Source organism: Capricornis sumatraensis, chromosome X (genome assembly GCF_032405125.1).
Source record: "Capricornis sumatraensis isolate serow.1 chromosome X, serow.2, whole genome shotgun sequence".
Classification (NCBI taxonomy): domain Eukaryota; kingdom Metazoa; phylum Chordata; class Mammalia; order Artiodactyla; family Bovidae; genus Capricornis; species Capricornis sumatraensis.
In genome coordinates this window covers 25,901,999-25,920,528 of record NC_091092.1, presented here as the reverse complement: position 1 = coordinate 25,920,528, position 18,530 = coordinate 25,901,999, and the positions used below count along the sequence as shown (strand labels likewise).

The 18,530-nt window shown below is 45.2% G+C and overlaps 1 protein-coding gene across 1 annotated transcript in view; it reads right to left on the bottom strand.

The window, feature by feature from the left end:
• LOC138071582 (dedicator of cytokinesis protein 11-like) overlaps window positions 1-5,863 on the bottom strand; it is a 37,443-nt gene extending 31,580 nt beyond the window's left edge. The window contains 1 exon segment of the mRNA XM_068963097.1: window positions 5,811-5,863. Coding sequence (XP_068819198.1) covers window positions 5,811-5,863 — 53 coding nt within the window.
• Between the last annotated feature and the right edge of the window lie 12,667 nt (window positions 5,864-18,530).

Sequence of the window (18,530 nt, the reverse complement as noted above, 5' to 3'; positions counted from 1 at the left end):
CTTGTTCTCCACTTTAAAAGCACATATGTACTAAAAAAAATTACTGCTACTGCTGCTGCTGCTACTGCTAAGTCGCTTCAATCCTGTCCAACTCTGTGCGACCCCAGGGACGGCAGCCCACCCGGCTCCCCTGTCCCTGGGATTCTCCAGGCAAGAACACTGGAGTGGGTTGCCATTTCCTCCTCCAATGCATGAAAGTGAAAACTGAAAATGAAGTCGCTCAGTCGTGTCCAACTCTTAGCAACCCCATGGACTGCAGCCTACCAGGCTCCTCTGCCCATGGGATCTTCCAGGCAAGAGTATTGGAGTGGGGTGCCATTGCCTTCTCCATCTGTAAAGCAATTATCCTTTAATTAAAAAAAAAAACATTAGAATGAGATCTAAAAAAAAAAAGCCAAAACAATATGCAACTTGTAACAGATTTATTGGTAACGATGATAGAATCCCGGGATGGTGCTCCTTTCTGGCTATTTCCTTAGTCTACTTTTTTAAAGGAATGGGGTAGTGTTTAGAAGCATGGACTCATTAAATTGCCAAGATCAGAATCCGGATCTGCTACCAACTAGCTGTGTGACATTAAGTTCCCTGTGAGCTTCACTTCTCTCACTTGAAAATGGGAAACATAGAGACTTCCCTGGTGGTCTGTTGGTTAAGACTCCGCACTGGCAACGTGAGGGGCCTAGGTTCAAAGGGGCCCAGTCAAGGAACTAGATCCCACACGCTGCACCTAAGAGTCTGCATGCCACAATGAAAAGATCCTGCATCCCGAGAAGATCAAAGGTCCTGAGTGCTGCAGCTAAGACCCATGGAGCTAAACAAGGAAAAAAAAAATTAATGGGAAAAATAACAGCATCTACATCACAAAGCTAGTGTGAGAATTACAGGTCAGTTCTCATTTGTACTTTTACTTTGATTGAGGTTTAATTTACATACAACAAAATTTACCGATTTTAAATTTATCATTCAATGATTTTTAGTAAATTTACAGAGTTGTCCATATATTACAATCTAGTCACTCCCATCATTTCAAAATGATCCGTGGTGCCCATCTGCAGTCCTCTTTTCTACCTCCAGTCCCACAATACAAAATGAGCGAATATTTCTAAATCACTTAGGATAGTACCTGTCATCTACCAAGAGATGTCTATTATATCAATAAGAAATGTCTGAACAGGAGGAAGAAATACAATGCAAACCATGAAACCAAATGTCTTATTTACTGGCATAATAAAAAATGAATTTGGGTTGCATTTTAACCAGAACAAACTTAATTCTTCATATAAAGATACTGCAGCTTATTTCTGATTAGTATCTAATTTAGTTTTCCTTATAAGCCTCTTTGAAAAGCACAGGCCTGGTTTCCATAGTAAATCTGGAGGCCTGAGCAATTAACTGAATTACTTTGAGAAGGGGAAAGAAAAGAAAAAAATCTGTGTAACTCAGATGAAAAGCCAGCAAGAGTTTTCACTTGTGACTTCTCCCACTACTGTTACCTCACATCATGGTTATATGGGCTCCCCTGGTAGCTCAGCAGGTAAAGAATCCTCCTGCAATGCGGGAAACCTGGGTTCAGTCTCTCAGCTGGGAAGATCCCCTGGAGGAGCAAATGACAACCCACTCCAGCATTCTTGCCTGGAGAATCCCAGGGACAGAGGAGCCCCTTGGGCTACAGTCCATGCAGTCCCAGAGAGTCAGACACGACGGAGCAACTCAGCAAAGCACATAGTTATATAGTGTTTCTTCAAAGCTCTCTAACATCCATTATCTCATTTTACACCTTCAACAACCCTGCAAGATAACTGCTTTCAATTTCTTCTTCTTCTATTTTTTTAATCCTAGCAATGAAGCTTTGTACTGACAGGCAAGCATCTGAGTAAAACCAACAAGCACCTGACAAGGGAAGCCAGCCAGCCAGCCTGCCTGGACATCTTCTGGCTTCACAAGACACCTCATTTCAATGGGTATTTGGATAAACAGACTCAATCATAATTTGGGCTAAAAATGACTGGATATTTTCATAAAAGTATGAAAAAACCCTGTTTTTAAACACAAAAATAACAGAGAAGGAGAATAAGGAACAAATTATTAACAGTCCAACTCTCTCATTTTAAGGCTGAGTCTCTCTGATTTCCTGAGGTCATACTAGGTCTTTCACCCAAGTTTCCTGACTGTTCACTGGGGGCTTTTCTACTGTACTAAGCTTCATCTGCCTAGTTATCTTTTGTGTATTTTCTTTGCAATGATACTGACTGAATTCTACCTTTTCATTTTTACCTTGAAACACTGAGTGAAAAATGGTATGGTATATAACACTGTTAGGGAAACTTCGGTAGCAGTATTTCCTTCAAGAAGTGCCTGATGGAAAATGTTTGCTTCAGTTGTAGAACCTGAGATTTTTTTAAAAAGGAAATTAAAACTGTATGACACAGGGATTCACGTAACAGTTTGGAATGACTTTCTCTCCCAAAGACTCAGAGAGAGAGACAAGCAAAAAGACACCAGGCTCTCAGTACCTGCAGACTTAACGAGTTTCGCTGTATTTACTCCTTAATCAAATACGATCTGGGTTAATCAATTCTGCTATTGTTTACTTCAGCTCTGTATCAACAGCTCTGTAGCAAATAAATAGGTGCCTACTTCTTTGTAGACAAGATGTGAGTGATGATCTAGGTATGTACTTAAGAAATAACGTGGGAGGCATTTTAGGCTGTGCTGCTCATTATATGTGCAAAAATGAGAAATCATAGAAAAGCAGCTATGTTATGTACAGGGGTTCCCTATGGCCTGATGTTTTCAATGATGCCAGTGGTGTGAGACTTGTTTCTAAATCAGAAGGAAAACAAAGCATCTGGGCCAACTGAAAGACACAGGTTTCATACATTGTTACAAGAGACAAAGAGCAAAGCTGAAGGCTGTAGCCCTCCCATGTTTTTTTGAAAGGTCCTGAATCTAGTAGCTCAGCATCCATCTGCTCAAGACATTTGTGTTTATTATAAGTCCATATCGCAAAGCCAGTTCTGCTTGCTTCCTCTTACGCAACCTCTAAAGGACTGTCTGGTGATGAACATTCTCTCACTCTGACTTTTTATTAAGATTTGCTTTCAGAGAATAGCTTTCATTTATATAACCCTCTAGCTTCCTATTGAACTTGTTAATATTTCAACCTGTGTGAAATATGGCTTTGTCAAAATAGCATTTACCTCTGCAGACAGCTCAGCATGGGTAACCCCTGAAAAAAATCACTAAATGAAAAATAGTCATTCTAAACAAATATTATATATACTGTTTTATTCAGATTCATTATTTTCATTGAAGTACAGATAAAGGATACTGAATGTAAAATCACATAATTATAATAGTTCTATGAGAATATTAATCTCCTTCATATTAAACTAAGAACTCACTATTAACTAAAATTGCCAGAATAATCCATGCATATTTGATCTTATATTCACATATGATGAAATGACTACAGAAACAGATATGCAAATATATCGATGTATGTAAAATGATCTCCAGCTGTACTGGTGATTTAGGTTAAATAGTATTAATGTCTGTTTCAAATGAGTACCCTACCTACATTTTGCACTGACTGTGATGAAGTGTAAATAAACTTTCCAGGCTATTAAGATGCTGAAGCCTGGCCTGCATTATTCCTGATCTGTTTCACAGAGCTGGCATGGTTTGCCATTTTCAGGCTACTCCAAAGTGTTTTGACAGCCAGGCATTATGCACCCTAAAATAAAGGTTAAAGTTACGAAATGAAGTTCTTTAATACTGTATCTCAATGTTAGATTAATTAATAAATGACTAGATTTCCACATAAACACTGTGCTACACTCAATATCCTACCAACTATTAGTCAGCTTAAATGAGACATCACTGGAAACTGTATGATGCTTACTATGTATTTAAAATAGCTTATATTATAAGAATACAAGTAAGGAATTTAGAGAAATTTCTTACTTTCCTTCCTCTCCTCAAAAATATCAGAGTAGAGTGGACAATACTCCAATAATTTTCCGTCTTTTTCTCAGGAGATAAGGAAAGGCAAGAGTCAGAGAAAACAGTGAGAGGGACACTCAGAGACACAGGTTGCATGCAGGGGTGGGGGGTGGTTTCCTGAAGTTAGCTGTTTAAGAATGAGGCCTATCCAATCTGTCTCTGGGCTGGAGTTAAACTTGGATCAGAACTTTTTTACTCGATAAACATGTTTATTCCCACATTTTTATTTTGTTCTCCTTGAATTGTAGGGTTTCATTAAAAAATTAACAACTGGGTAATACAAGCACTGAGGAAAAAGCCTTTGTCCGTCCTCTACTAAACACAGAGGGCAGGTCAGCAGAATCTCAGTGATTAAGATTGATGGTGGTAGTTACCATAGCAGTTCCCAACCAGTTCCCAGTGCTGGGGAGACACTAGAAATTGTCATCTGAATTATTAGGATGTCCCAGAGACTCAGCAATAAACCCCATCCAAACTACCTCTTTAGTTTTTCCAAGTGCTATGAAAGTGATTTTAAAAGAGAAAACAAATCTATTTAACTTCCTTTAATGACTAACTCTACCTCTGAAACATATCTATTCGAAAGAAGCACGTAATCTTTTCCTTAGGGTCGCACAAACGTTTCCTTAAGTATTTATTCCACTAAGACTTACACAGCAAAAAGAAGAAAGAAATAATATATAGCATATGTCTCAATTGCTGTTGGGGACTTCTGTTTACATTAGTAACTGAAGTGAGTATTGATAGGTTGTAAACATAAATACTGCTGCTGCTGCTGCTGCTGCGTAGCTTCAGTCGTGTCCGACTCTCTGCGACCCCATAGACGGCAGCCCGCCAGGCTCCCCCGTCCCTGGGATTCTCCAGGCAAGAACACTGGAGTGGGTAACAAAAGTACAGACCTGACAGTTGTCTTCACTTGATGATTTCCTGCCTTCCCCTGGATCTAGCCCTTTCTCACGAGCTTCAGTAGAGACAAGCAACTGTTCTAGGATTAAACCGGAAACTGTGCACATCAGTCTAACCATGACCTTCTGGAAAACTTTTAAAAATGTATCACTTCCCATCAGGTTAATTGCAACTTTGAGTTGAGAAGCATTCAATAAATCATGGGTATCTTAAGGCTAACTCAAAAGGAAGCATCTAGGTTTTGCATGGCATGATTAAGACTGCCCTCTGTTGGAAGAGAAGAAAACAAGAGGAAATTGCAGTGCTATGGGAATTACCTTGCTATGATTCTTTGCCCCATGTATCTAAAGTGAACCAAACACACTCTAGGAAGAACAACAGTAGCATCTTAGTCCTATATTACCATACTTTGCATTTTACCAAATAATATTTGAAAATTCATGTGTTAGGCTCTTCTATCCCTGGAATTCTCCAGGCAGGAATACTGGAGTGGGTTGCATTTCCTTCTCCAGGGGATCTTCCCGATCCAGAGTTTGAACCTGGCTCTCCCGCATTACCTACTGAGCCACCAGCAAAGCTCTAGCATGGGTGGCAACACTAATCAGTTACAGAATTGCCAGTTTTGGAATGGGCGACTAAGCAATGTTGCCTAGACGGAGGGGTGACAGGGAGGAAAGAGTGCATGGCTTTTGACTTTACGTCCAACTTTCTAAGGACCATGGGTATTTGTGCTTTTCCAAGATTATAAAATACTGACTGTCAGGAAGAAAGATGCTAAAATTGGGTCAAATTAAATTTGTTTCAAAAATAAACCAAGGGGTAAGTTTCAACACGCCAACCCCCACCCCCGCCTTTTGGGACGCACTTCAGCTCCGTGGGGCTTTCCCAGAAGTCATTGCGTTTCCGGTCTCTCGAATCTCCGGTCCGGCACAGGGTGCCTTGAAGGCGCCATCTTCCCTTCCATGTGCCTTCGCTCTTCTCCGCAAAAGGAGGCTGGTGTCTCCTTCCAACCCCCCAACTGCACCCTCCTGTCCACCCCGAGCCGTCTTCGATCCATCCGCTTTTCCGCCGATCGCCCACTCAGTGCCCTGAGGTCGCTTCACAGGTCTGTACAAGAGTTTAAACTGTCATCCCGTCTGGGGCCCTTCCGCCATTTTTTGGTGGTGCCTGTCTCCACTGTTTCCCAACCCCAGTCAGGGAATCAAGATGAAGGCAGGGGACGTGGGTGAAGAAGACAGGGAAAGTGGGCAGAACTCTTCCGAAGGAGATAAAATACAGATTAGCCTCTGTGATGTGTCTTCTGACGATTTTAAAAAAACCTGGCAAACACTAAAAGAGCTCCATGACCGAGAGCCACGCGGACTGCAGGGGAAAGGAACCAGTTTGAGGAAAGAGCGATTGTCAGACGGGAGGTGGACAGGCTCCATATCCAGAATTAAAGAGTTTAGGGAGCAGCGGAGAGCCCTGAATGACCCTATCCATGACCTGAGAGGTCAATTAAACGCGGAAGTATGTGATCGCACTACATTAAACGAAACGGACAGAAATACGCTACAGCAAGAATCTTATGGTATCCAACAACAAAATCTGAAATTAACCAGTGAGCTCACAGCAGAAAGGAATAAACGAAGACAAGAAAACAAGCAGTTTTCGGCTAGGCTCAAGAAGAAAAAGCCACAGTTTCGTCGTTCTTTTTCTGATAGTGATGATGATTTCGTCCCTGGGTCTCAAGAGAACGAGTCAGTTATTTCGATCAGGGACCCTCCGCCCGGACCTGAGAGGTATGTGGCTGTCAAACTGATAACGCAAATGAATACCAAACAGATGAAATCTAGAGGGAAAAAGAAACAGCCACACAGTTCTGAGCTTCAGTCTCAAGAGAGCGAGTCAGTTATTTCGATCAGGGACCCTCCGCCCGGACCTGAGAGGTATGTGGCTGTCAAACTGATAACGCAAATGAATACCAAACAGATGAAATCTAGAGGGAAAAAGAAACAGCCACACAGTTCTGAGCTTCAGGTTCCATTTTACAGTCAGGACGTCTTTGAGGTGCCAGAGAGCCCTCAGGAGAAGATTTCCTCTAACAGCAGTAAGACGATCACAATAAGCAGTGGCAGTCAGAAGTCGTCTAGCACTGTTCCTTCAGCGCCTACACTCGGCCCTCAAACAGTGGATGAATTTCAAGATGACTCCAGCCTTCCCGATGCCAGGCTTGGCCATCCACAAAGCAAATCCATTTTCACACAGAGGACCTCCCCACAGAGGATCTCCACACCAAAGCATGGAACTGAGATTGATTTCTCTTGGAGCCTTTCCATTATTTCTCCAGGAGAAGAGCTACCTACTGAAATATTATCTGAAACTTCAGAGGAAAGTATGATTGATTATACCAAAAGCATATTTTCTCCTACACAGAGAGACGAAAACACCACTTTACATCTATTTCCTTTAGACTCTACTTCAAGTGCTAATGTGAAAAGACCATCATTGGGTGTTTTTCCCGTTTCAATGAGAGAGAGCAATGGCCAGACACCTTGCAGTGAACAGTCCACAGCAAGCAAGAATACAAATGGAGCTACAGCTGCAGCCCATGATGCTGATAAGAAACAAGGTGAGACTCAGGCCTGCACTTCGGATCTTCAATAAAGAGAAAAGTCAAGTTACAGTTAGAAAAAGGGGGGAAGTAGCTATTGCTCCATCTCTCTCTTAGGGAGACTGCTTTGCCTTTCCAAGAGGACAGTCTTCCTGTCAATTCAGACTATTTAACATTTGTCTTCAGACTACGTCACTGATAATTCCTGACTTTGATTCTACTTCCCAGAATATAATATACAGACAATAAAAACTTGGGCAAATGACTAAGACTTTGAAACAGTGACTTATTGCCAGTTAATAAAATTCAGCTAGAAAGAAACTTAGTTTTCAGAATCCTTCTCCCTCTACTTCTATATAAAAGTGTAGAGGTCTATCATCTTTTTGGTGAAATTAAGCTGCTAGTGTCTGTGAGTCAGTGTGTGCCATGCTGAGTTGGTTTACTTGTGTCCTAGTTTTTGCAACACTATGGACTGTAGCCTGCCAGGCTCCTCTGTCTGTGGGATTCTCTAGAAGAATATGGCAGTGTGTTCTCATGCCCTCTCCTGGGGATCTTCCCATCCATAGAGTCTCTTAGACTCTTGCATTGGCAAGCGAGTTCTTTATTACTAGTGCCACTTGGGAAGCCCTTATGAGTCAATAAGAAGGCTTAAGAAAAAGAAAGCCAAGGGAACACCTAAAAGGCCTGGACTGTAAGAGTTCAACCCTGTAATACTTGTGAAATACTTACTTGACTTGACAAGGTAACTACAACACTTACACTGAGAAAAATTCAGAAGCAGCTATTTTTCAGAATAAAATGAATATGACTTTACAGATACCACAGAGCATGACTTAAATTAGAAAAGAGAAGATGTGACACAGACTGTATGCTAGTTATTAAAATTTGCTTTTAAAAATCAAAAAGCGAGAGCAGAAGGAAAAACCTCATTAACAAAGACTAACTATTTAGCAAGCGAGGGCAACATTTACAAGAGCAGGAGACCTTTTCAAGAAACGGAGCAGTTATGGTTTTTTCCGTGACAAAATGCAGCCAGTTGCTTGTCACTGGTTATCACAGTGTGTATGTGTGCATATGTGTGCAAGTGTGTACACATGTATACTGAATGGAGGAGGGGAGAACTAGTCAGCAATGCATGTCCCTCTTCTTCCTCTCTTCTGTCCTCCCCCTACCACCCTCCTTACTTTCCCTGGGCTGTGGTGGTATTCAACTCCTTTTTTCTTTACAGTTTTTTTTTTCCCCCATGTGTCCTTGGGCATGTAGAAAAAACAAAGTTATTGAGTGAATCTATGTGCCATAAAACTCACCCTTTAAAATGGAGTACAACACAGTAGTTTATATGGTATATTTTAAACCTTGTAAAACCATCACCACAGTTTTAGAATATTTTCATCACCCTTTAAAAAAGCCCATACATAATAAGAGCTGTCACTTTCTGCATTCCCACCTTTTAGCTTTGTGGGGAGACAAAACAGTCCACTGTGGTTGTGGTTGTTAATTTGATTCAAAATCTCTTGGAGTGATATACCACCAGGGTTGAATATTTTCTCCCTTTACATATTTCTTTCTTTCCCAAAACATGGAAGCTTAAAACCTAGTATCAATAATCTTTGACTTTTACTCTAAATCATACATTCTAAGTAGTTGAAGGTTGTAGTTATTGAAAACTGTTTTATTAATGTACTTTAGAATTCATATCTAGTTTTCATGTGTTTCAATCTCTCTGGCAAGTTAACTATCAACTTATTTTATGTTTTTACATCCTGCATTATTACAAAAATATTTAAAATAATATGTACTAAAAACAAAATGGAAAAGAAGTAAAATTTACTGTATTATTTGACTTTTACTGTAAATCATACATTCTATGTACTTAATTCTATTTAAAACTTTTATTAATGTACTTTAGAATTAGTTATTCATATCTAACATTTGATGTGTTTCAATCTCTAGCAAGATAACTGTCAACTTATTTTATGTTTTTATATCCTGCATTATTAGAAAAAAAGTTTACTATTTACTAAAAACTAAATAGAAAATAAGTAAAATTTACCTACTGTTTTATGCTGATCAAAACCCAGGTGCTTTCATGTTCTTCATGCTGTTTGCTTTTCTTTAAGTATTTATTTATTATTTAGCTTCATGGGGGTCTTAGATGCAGCATGTGGGATCTGTTTCCCTGTCCAGAGACTGAACCCAGGACCTCTGCATTGCCAGTGCAGAGTCTTAGCCACAGGGAAGTTCCCAGGGATTTTGCTTGTTTGTTTTGTTTTCCCGGCGGGGGGGGGGGTGGGGGGGTGGGGTGGGGTGGGGGGTGTGTGTGTGTGTTTGTGTGTTGCTTTTATTGTTTTTTGCAAAAGTAGAAAAAAGAAAGGATTATGTAAACAAGTGTGGTACTGGGAATGAGTTAACCTTCTGATTGTACTTCCAGAGGACATACAGTTTATGAAAACCCTTTGCTTGTATTCTATCATATATAGTAAAGAGGAAATGGTAAATTGTAAATAATATAATTATACATCAAGGTAAAGAGAACAGAGTCTGGAAAAGAACCTGACACCATACAAAACTGTATAATGGTCCTGTGAAGACACCAACAGCATTCCTTACTCTCAAAGAACCCTTTCCTGTCTTTTTGTTTGCTTTGTGTAAATCCTGGGTCAAATAAAACCTACAATGTTAAATATGACTTTTGGATATTGTTATTTTCTTCTGTTTACCTTGGTCATTTAATGTATTCTGTGCCCTGCTATGAAAAAATATTTTAGCACTTCTGAAAGTATTGCCTGACTTTAGAAACTAATTTTTTTGTCTTTTAAAAAAGTCCTGTTAATAAAGAGAAATTTTGATAACCTTATTTCTTTTTACAAACCCTTGTGTCGAGGACTGACGTTCAACTGATCGGAGCGAGAGAGCTGCTCTGCTACATGCAAAACCCCAACCCAGAAGCAGGTCATCTATGAATAGTTTAGTACCAGGTTCCCCCAGGTTCCCCACAATTGAGTGGTGCAGTGTTGGGCGAGGGGGCTGCTGCCTTTCTGGTCGTGCTCGTGTTCCAGGATGAAGAGTTCTCTGTACTGGACCCGGTCCCAACACGCAGAGGGGCATGCCACGCCATGTGCCAAAGGACCTAGGCAGTGGCCCCATGGTAAGGACGGTCGGGGACTGGCTATCTGAGGCCAACCGAGGCATTGCCAGAAACTAATTTTTAAATAAAATTATTTCAAAGGCTCAAATCTGTATGCTGGAAATAAATTTAAGTTAAAATATAGGAACATTCTAAGGTCAAAGTCTACCAGCTACTATCCCCATGCCCAACAAAAATCAGCGAGAGAGGAATGCTAAAACTTCAATCCTTGACCCCTCCCTTCCCGGATCTAGCCTACGTAGTTTGCCCACTCCACCGATTAGCCATGCAGTCACTTAGATGCAGTCAATCATAAAGGAACTCAATCAGGAATAGTCACTGGAAGGACTGATGCTAAAGCTCAAACTCCAGTACTTTGGCCATCTAATGCAAAGAACTGACTCATTGGGAAAGCCCCTGATGCTGGGCAAGATTGAAGGCAGGAGGAGAAGGGGACGTCAGAGGATGAGGTGGTTGGATGGCATCACCGACTCAATGGACATGAGCGTGAGCAAGCTCCAGGAGATGATGATTGACAGGGAAGCCTGGCGTGCTGCAGTCCCTTGGGTGGCAAGGAGTCAGACACAACTGAGCGAATGAACAACAACACTTAGTTGGGAAACCACCTCTCAGATCTACTCTTCCCCCATCCTCACCTGCAGTGTTCTGTTCAGGTCCTTATCGCCTCGCTCTTAGAGGTCACGTCTGTGCCCGTGTGCTGTGTGCTAACTCGCTTCAGTCCTGTCTGACTCTGCAACCCACTGGATTACAGCCCACCAGGCTTCTCTGTCCATGTGGATTGTCAGGCGAGGGTATTGGAGTGGGTTGGCACACACTCCTTCAGGGGATCTTTCTGACCCAGGGATTGAACCCTCTTCTCCTGCGTCTCTTGCTCTGGCAGGCAGGTTCTTTACCACTAGCGACATCTGGAAAGCCCTTGGGTACCCATAGCACTTGACCCATTTCCTCTACTGTAGCAAATAATAAAAGAGGTTTGTGGGCATGTCCATTTCTCCCACTGGATTCAGGTTTCTCTAGGCCAGAGATGGTTCAGGGTGATTCCAGGATTTCCACCTAGAAGGAGCTTAGGGCCAGCAATCTGAGTGGAAGGGACAACAACCAGGGGCTTCTGGGTTTATTTGTGATGTCTGGAGGGAATACACCATGTGGCACCACAGAGAATATACAGATGGATGTAGCCTGATCAGTCTGGGTTTAATTGACTCATAGGTTCTTTGCTCTTCAGCAAGTGCTTTTCTTCTAGAAATCTTGTGGGGGTGCACTCAAGGTCGTGCTGTTTACACAAGAGGCCTGTGATGGGATCCTCTGAATTTAACCTAAGGCAGAGTAGCAAGGTTCTGGGTGAGTCTCCATCAATGTCCTAAAACCCATTGACCTCTACGTCTTCACACTTCTAGCGCAAGATCCCATTCTAATTTTGAATGATTATGATCAATGCTGTCTCTAATAATCAGGCTTAACTCAAAAGCTTGTGCTCTCTCTCGTTCAGTCACAGGAGCTGGCAGAAGCATGCATATGTCGGAAAGAGTCAAGGAAATCACGAGTCATATGTGAGCCATCCATCTCCTTCCTTTACATCTTAATCATCAACCTCTTTCAGTGCTTTCCTTGCAACACCTCTCTTAATTATCCTGATCATGCTCAGGTGCTCTGCTGGGTCTCGTGAGGCAGGCAGACATACAGCAGTTAGGCCCGAGCCTGGACAGAAGGCGTGCATGACCCATCTTTCTAGGGGCCACCTCCAATTCTAGATTCCTGTGGAGCTTTGCACTCTGGTGAGTCCCCCCTCCCTCCAGCCAGGTCTCCCTGTTGACTTCTCCTCCAGTGTCATTTCCCTCCCTCTGCACCCCAACTCAGCGTCAAGGGCAAATGAAGCCCTTCTGCCTTGACTGCTTTGGCCAATGCACCTTCCTGCCAAACCGGACTCCTCCCTGAGCTCACAGGGGCACCACCACCGTTACTTCTGGGCCTCTGCTCCTGCTCGCCTCCCAAAATGGGAATAACTTCTCCTCCACCAGCTCAAATGTCACCCACCCTAAAAGTCTAGCTCAAATTTCAGTTCTTCCTCAGAATTCCCAGCCCTCAGTTTCCCCTCTTCTGAATGCCTATGGTACTTATTGTTTGGACTACACAGTCTGGCAGTTATAAAGCAAGTCTCCAATACATGATCATTCGCTTTTAACCAATGGCCTGTACATACTTGGGTGAATGCCCACCAGTCCTGCCCTGCTGCTCTGGGAGACGCCCAGCTCCCCTCTCAGCCAAGGACTCCCCTCCTTTCTGCAGGGAGAGGCAATGAATGCAGTGGTTAGGGGCATGGTCTCTGGAAGCGACTGCTGGGGCCAGCAGCCTAGTTCCCTCCTGCAGTCTACCACCTACGAGACTCTGGGCCTTGCCGTGCCTCAGTTTCCTCCTGTACAAAACAAGAATGGTAACAGCACCAACAGGAGAGGTTCTGTGGAAAGATGAAATAGGTCAAGTGGAAAACTTAGAACACTGCCCGAAATAGAGTAAACACTATAGAAGTGCTAGTTGTTATTAAGAATGCCACAATGTGGGCTTACCAACCTAAACAGACTAAACCTAAGCTGGTAACCTAATCATTTTTCTAAACACTCAAAACATTAGAGCTGGAGGAGCCATTGAAACTCATGGGGTTCAGTCTCTTCTCACAGAGAACACTGTTGCACACGGGAGGGAAATGACCAGTCCTGAAGTCCCACAGCTGGGTAAGCTCAGACCATTATAAGAGTCAGGTCCCCTGTTTTGTTTTGCATTTTTCCCCCCAAATATCTTAATGCAATTGTATCAACATTTCCAAAGGGAAAAAGTGTCTGTATTTCTAAGTAACCAAGTCACCAATGAACCTCTGTGACACACCTGGTGAGTTGGGGATTGCCAGTATTAGCTAGGGTCAGCTGTTTGTTGTTCCAGGGGTGAGGTGTGTGGGAGAGGGAGTCTGGAGGACGGAGGGGGCTGGACTGGCACTGTGAAAATCAGGGGACTAAGGAGATGGGTGGCTTCCCTGCTGGCTCAGCGGTAAAGAACCCACCTGCAATACAATGCAATGCAGGAGATGCGGGTTTGATCCCTGGGTCAGGAAGATCCCCTGGAGAAGGATATGGCAACCCACCCCAATATTCTTGCCTGGGAAATCCCATGGTCAGAGGGGCCTGCAGGGCTACAGTCCATGGGGTCGAAGAAGAGTCGGACGCGACTGAGTCACTAAATGACAACAACCAAGGGGATGGGTGACCCCCTCCCTTCTCTGGACTCTAGCTGCCCCATGATTATGGAAATCAGATCCCCCCAAGTGAACTAGGAGCATGGGGGGCACAACGATTACACAATATACTCTAAGGCTCTAAGCCAATGCACAAGACCTGGCTCAGTACTGAAGAAGGCAGGCACTTGAATGAATGACTGACAAACTACAAACTTCCCTCAAGTCTCTACTCAAACGCTGCCTTTTCAGTGGCAGTCTACCTAGTCCACCCTATTTACAATGGCAAACCCCTGGACTGCTTTGTTTTTCTCCATAGTGCTTACTGCCCTCTAACATACCTCATACTTTACTACCCCGCCCCCCCTTACTCTGACTCTAGCAATAGCATGCCAGCTCCAAAGGGCAAGGACTTGATCTGTTTTGCTCACCACTGTATTCTCTGCCCCTAGAACACTGCCTGGCACAGGGCACGCAGAGTGGGCATAGGTTTTGTTGACTGAATCAATAGAGGGCATCCGAGTTTCCTAATCAACCTTTCAACTTGGCTTTCGAAGCCCAAAGCATTGGCTGAAAAAGCAATAAACAAATTGTGGGTGTCTGTGTCAACGTGACACTAAAACCTATCAACTTTGGAACTACTATCATCCAAGAAAACGTCCAGAAGGTCGCTTAGGCCAAAATCTGTCCCTCAGGAATTCATTAGTGCCCCGCCCCCCAAGTTTTCACAGTAATGCTGGTTGATTAATTTAAATGGTTGCACCAGGTGAGGAGTATATGGGAACTCGCCTCTTTGCAACTTTTCTGTAAATCGAAAGTTATTCCAAAATATAAAGGTTACTAGAGAAAAAGGCATCCACGCGGATGGTGCTCCGGATTTGCCATGGATTTCTTGTACGCCAGAGGAGACCCGTCCTTTGCTACAGGGAGGGACTAGGCGCTTCAGAGGTTCCCTTCGACTGCAGCCACCTCGCGGGACCCGCCGCGCAAGGAGCCTCGGCGCGTCACCCGCACTCCCGGACCTTGGTCGCCGTCCCCGCGGGCTCCCGGCCCCTCATCCCCTCTCCGGGCCACGGGCGACACTCCCGCCCCCGACCCCGCGAACTCCTTTCGGGCCCCAGGCCGTGGCGCCAGGCTCCTCGGTGCTGCCCGACGGCCAAGGGAAGTGCGGCGACAAGTCGTCGTCCTCCGGCCCCGCCGCCCCCACCGCCCCCGCCGCCCCCGCCGCCCGGGATCCCGGAAAGCCCGGTCGCCCCGGGTCCCCCAAGCTCGAGCCGGGCGCGGGAGGCGCCTGCCGCCGCGGCCGCGGGATGTCCCGAAGAGGGCCCTCGACCCCGACTCCCGCCGCGGCCCTCGGCCCCAGGCGCCCCGGCGGGCCTCTCGGCCGCGATTCCCGCTGCCCCGGCCGCGGGACCGTACTCACCCGCGGGCGCAGCCACGCCGCCGCGGCCGGCGTAGAGCAGCAGCGCCCACAGCCCGCAGAGCCGCGCCGGCCGCTCCATGTAGCCCTCGCTCGGAGCCCGGCCGGGCTGCAGCCGCCGCAGTCTCCGCCTCTTTCGCTCCCTCTCCCACTTCCCGGCTCCGCCGCCCTGGAGGCTGGCGTGGGGGGGTGCGGGGGGGGCCGGCGCAGACGGGAAGGGCCGTCCCGCCCACCGGCCGCAGGTAACCCCGGGGCCAGCGCCGGCGGAGGTTCCGGGCGCCCGCGGCTCCAGCAGGGGCTTCCGAGGGGCGACACCTGACCCCGTGGCAGCCGAGCCTCTGTCGCGCCCTGGCAGTTCGATCGCCGCCCAGGCAGAGCGGCCCCGACCCCGGCGCCGCCGGGCTCGGTGCGAACGGTGTGCAGCCGCGAGGAACCGTGGACATGCCCAGCCGAGCACCCGAGCAGGGCCGGGCGGCCTCCAGGAAGGAGCCTTGAGCTGGCCTTCTGGAGTCTGAGCTTGCAGTCGCTGGCCTCTGAGCCCTTGTTTCCTAAAACTCTGACTCCAGGGTTAGAAATCCCAGGCCTGACTTCACAAGGTGCACTTGGAAGACCAAAGAGGGCACTTAGTGGGAGCTTGCTTTGTGAACGCGACGGAAGTTATATTTGAAAGCTGGTGATACATAATGCTAAGCTGATCATAGAAAGAAAGAAAAAAGCTACATTTTAAATACGAGAGACAGTGCCATACTGGGCTTCCCTGGTGGCTCAGTTGGTAAGAATCCCTCTGGAATGCAGGAGGCCCAGGTTCCATCCCTGGGTGGGAAGATCCTCTGGAGGAGGGCCTGCAACCCACTCCTGTATGCTTGCCTGGACACTCCCATGGACAGAGAAGCCTGGCGGGCTACAATTCATGGGGTCACCAAGAGTCAGGCAGGACAGAGCCTCTGAGCACAACAGAGTACCGTACTATGTCCTTGGATTTTTCCAAACTCACAGCCAACTTTCTACACACTTCTTTTCCATAGATACCTATTGGGAGATGGAAGGTGAGCTGGAAATGTAGGCACTGAATACGTTGAAAGTGGGTGATTGTGAGGATTAAGGATGATGAGGATGGAGGAAGAACGCTTTAGTTTTCCTGTGGCTGCTGTAACAAATTATCACAAATTTAGTGGCTTTAAACCACCCATATTACTTTATTCATATTAGAATTCTGTAGGTCAGAAGTCTCACTGGACTAAAATCAAGCTGTAGGCAGACCTGTGTTCCCTTCTGGAGGTTTTGAGGATGAGTCCATTTCCCTGCCTTTCCCGGCTTCTAGAGACCGCTACATGCCTTGACTGGTTCCTGCACCACTCAGACCTCTGCTTCCCTTGTCACATCTCTTTCTCTGACTCTGACCCTCCTGCCTTCCTTTTTCATTTGTAGGAATCCTTGTGATTTGATTGGACCCAGCAGCTATGGAGAAGCTAGCGGTTGGGGTAGGGGAATGGCAGGTACAAACTCCTGGGTGTTAGGTTGGTGGCAAGGAGGTATTCTACAACACAAGGAATATAGCCAACATTTTGTAAGAACTGTAAATGGAGTGTAATCTTTTAAAATTTGTGTACAAAATGTTTTTAGTGTAAAAGGGAAAAAATATATAGGACCTACTAGATAATCCGTGATCATCTTCCTATCTCAAAATTGTTGATTTCTATTAATATAAAGCTACTGTATAGCACAGGAAACTCTACTCAATACTCTGTAGTGACCTATATGGGAATAGACTCTTAAAAAGGGTGGATATACGTATATGTATAACTGACTCACTTTGCTGTACAGTAGAAACTAAAACAACATTGTAAATCACCTATATGTCAATAAAAGTTAGTTTTTGAAAATCATTGATATAATCATACCTGCAAAGTCACTTTTGCCATAGAAGGTAACAAACATATGCACAGTTGTCTGGGATAAGGTCATGGAACCATTGGGAGGGGATTATTTTGTGATTGTGTGCTAGGTGCTTAGTTGTATTCAAGTCTGTGACCTCTTGGACTGTATCCAGCCAGCCAGACTCCTCTATCTATGGAATTTTCCAGGCAAGAATACTGGAGAGGGTTCCCATTTTCTTCTCCAGGGGATCTTCCTGACCCAGGGATCAGACCCCTTGCTATTCTTTTGAAGTCTGCATTTAAATGGGCAAATCTTTCCTTTTCTCCTTTGCCTTTAGCTTCTCTTCTTTTCTCGGCTATTCTTCTCTCAGCTTTTCTCTCCTTTTCTCAGGGATTCTGTGCCTCATTGATCGGAGACGGCAGTGGCAACCCACTCCAGTACTCTTGCCTGGAGAATCCCAGGGAAAGGGGAGCCTGGTGGGCTGCCATCTATGGGGTCGCACAGAGTTGGACACAACTGAAGCGACTTAGCAGCAGCAGCAGCTGTGCCTCATTGTTAGTCCAGGGCTAGACAGCATATTAAAAAGCAGTGACATTGCTTCGCCAACAAAGGTACTTCTAGTCAAAGCTTCAGTTTTTCCAGTAGTCATGTATGGGTGTGAGAAGTGGACTATAAAGAAAGCTGGGTGCCTAAGAATTGATGCCTTTGACCTGTGGTGTTGGAGAAGACTCTTGAGAGTCCCTTGAACTGCAAGGAGATCCAACCAGTCCAACCTAAAGGAAATCAGTCCTGAATATTCATTGTAAGGACTGATGTTGCATCTGAAACTCCAGTGCTTTGGCCACCTGATGTGAAGAACTGACTCTTTTGAAAAGACCCTGATGCTGGGAATGACTGAAGGTGGGAGGAGAAGGGGACGAGAGAGGAAGAGATGGTTATATGGCATCACTGATTCAATGGTCATGAGTTTGGGTAGGCTCCAGGAGTTGGTGATGGACAGGGAAGTCTGGTATGCTGCAGTCCATCGGTCGCAAAGAGTCGGAGCGACTGAACTGAACTGAACTTAGAGGTCACTTTGCTTATCAGGCTGTTGGACATTTGCTTCAGCAAGCAAGGAATGGAAGTCTCACTATTCACGTGGAAAGCACCAGGCTTGGGCAAGTGTGGGGGACCAGCAACACCTATCTTGATTTAGTTCCCCAGTGAAATGACACCATATCGCCCACAGCTCCTTACCTGGATTGCTCTTTCTGACTCTCTGCTACTTAAAGCAGCATGACTGCAGCTAGACCACGTTGTGCGTTGCATTCCTGGGGCTGGGCCGTGGCCTTGGGCTCTCTGGCCCAGCCTCCCCACT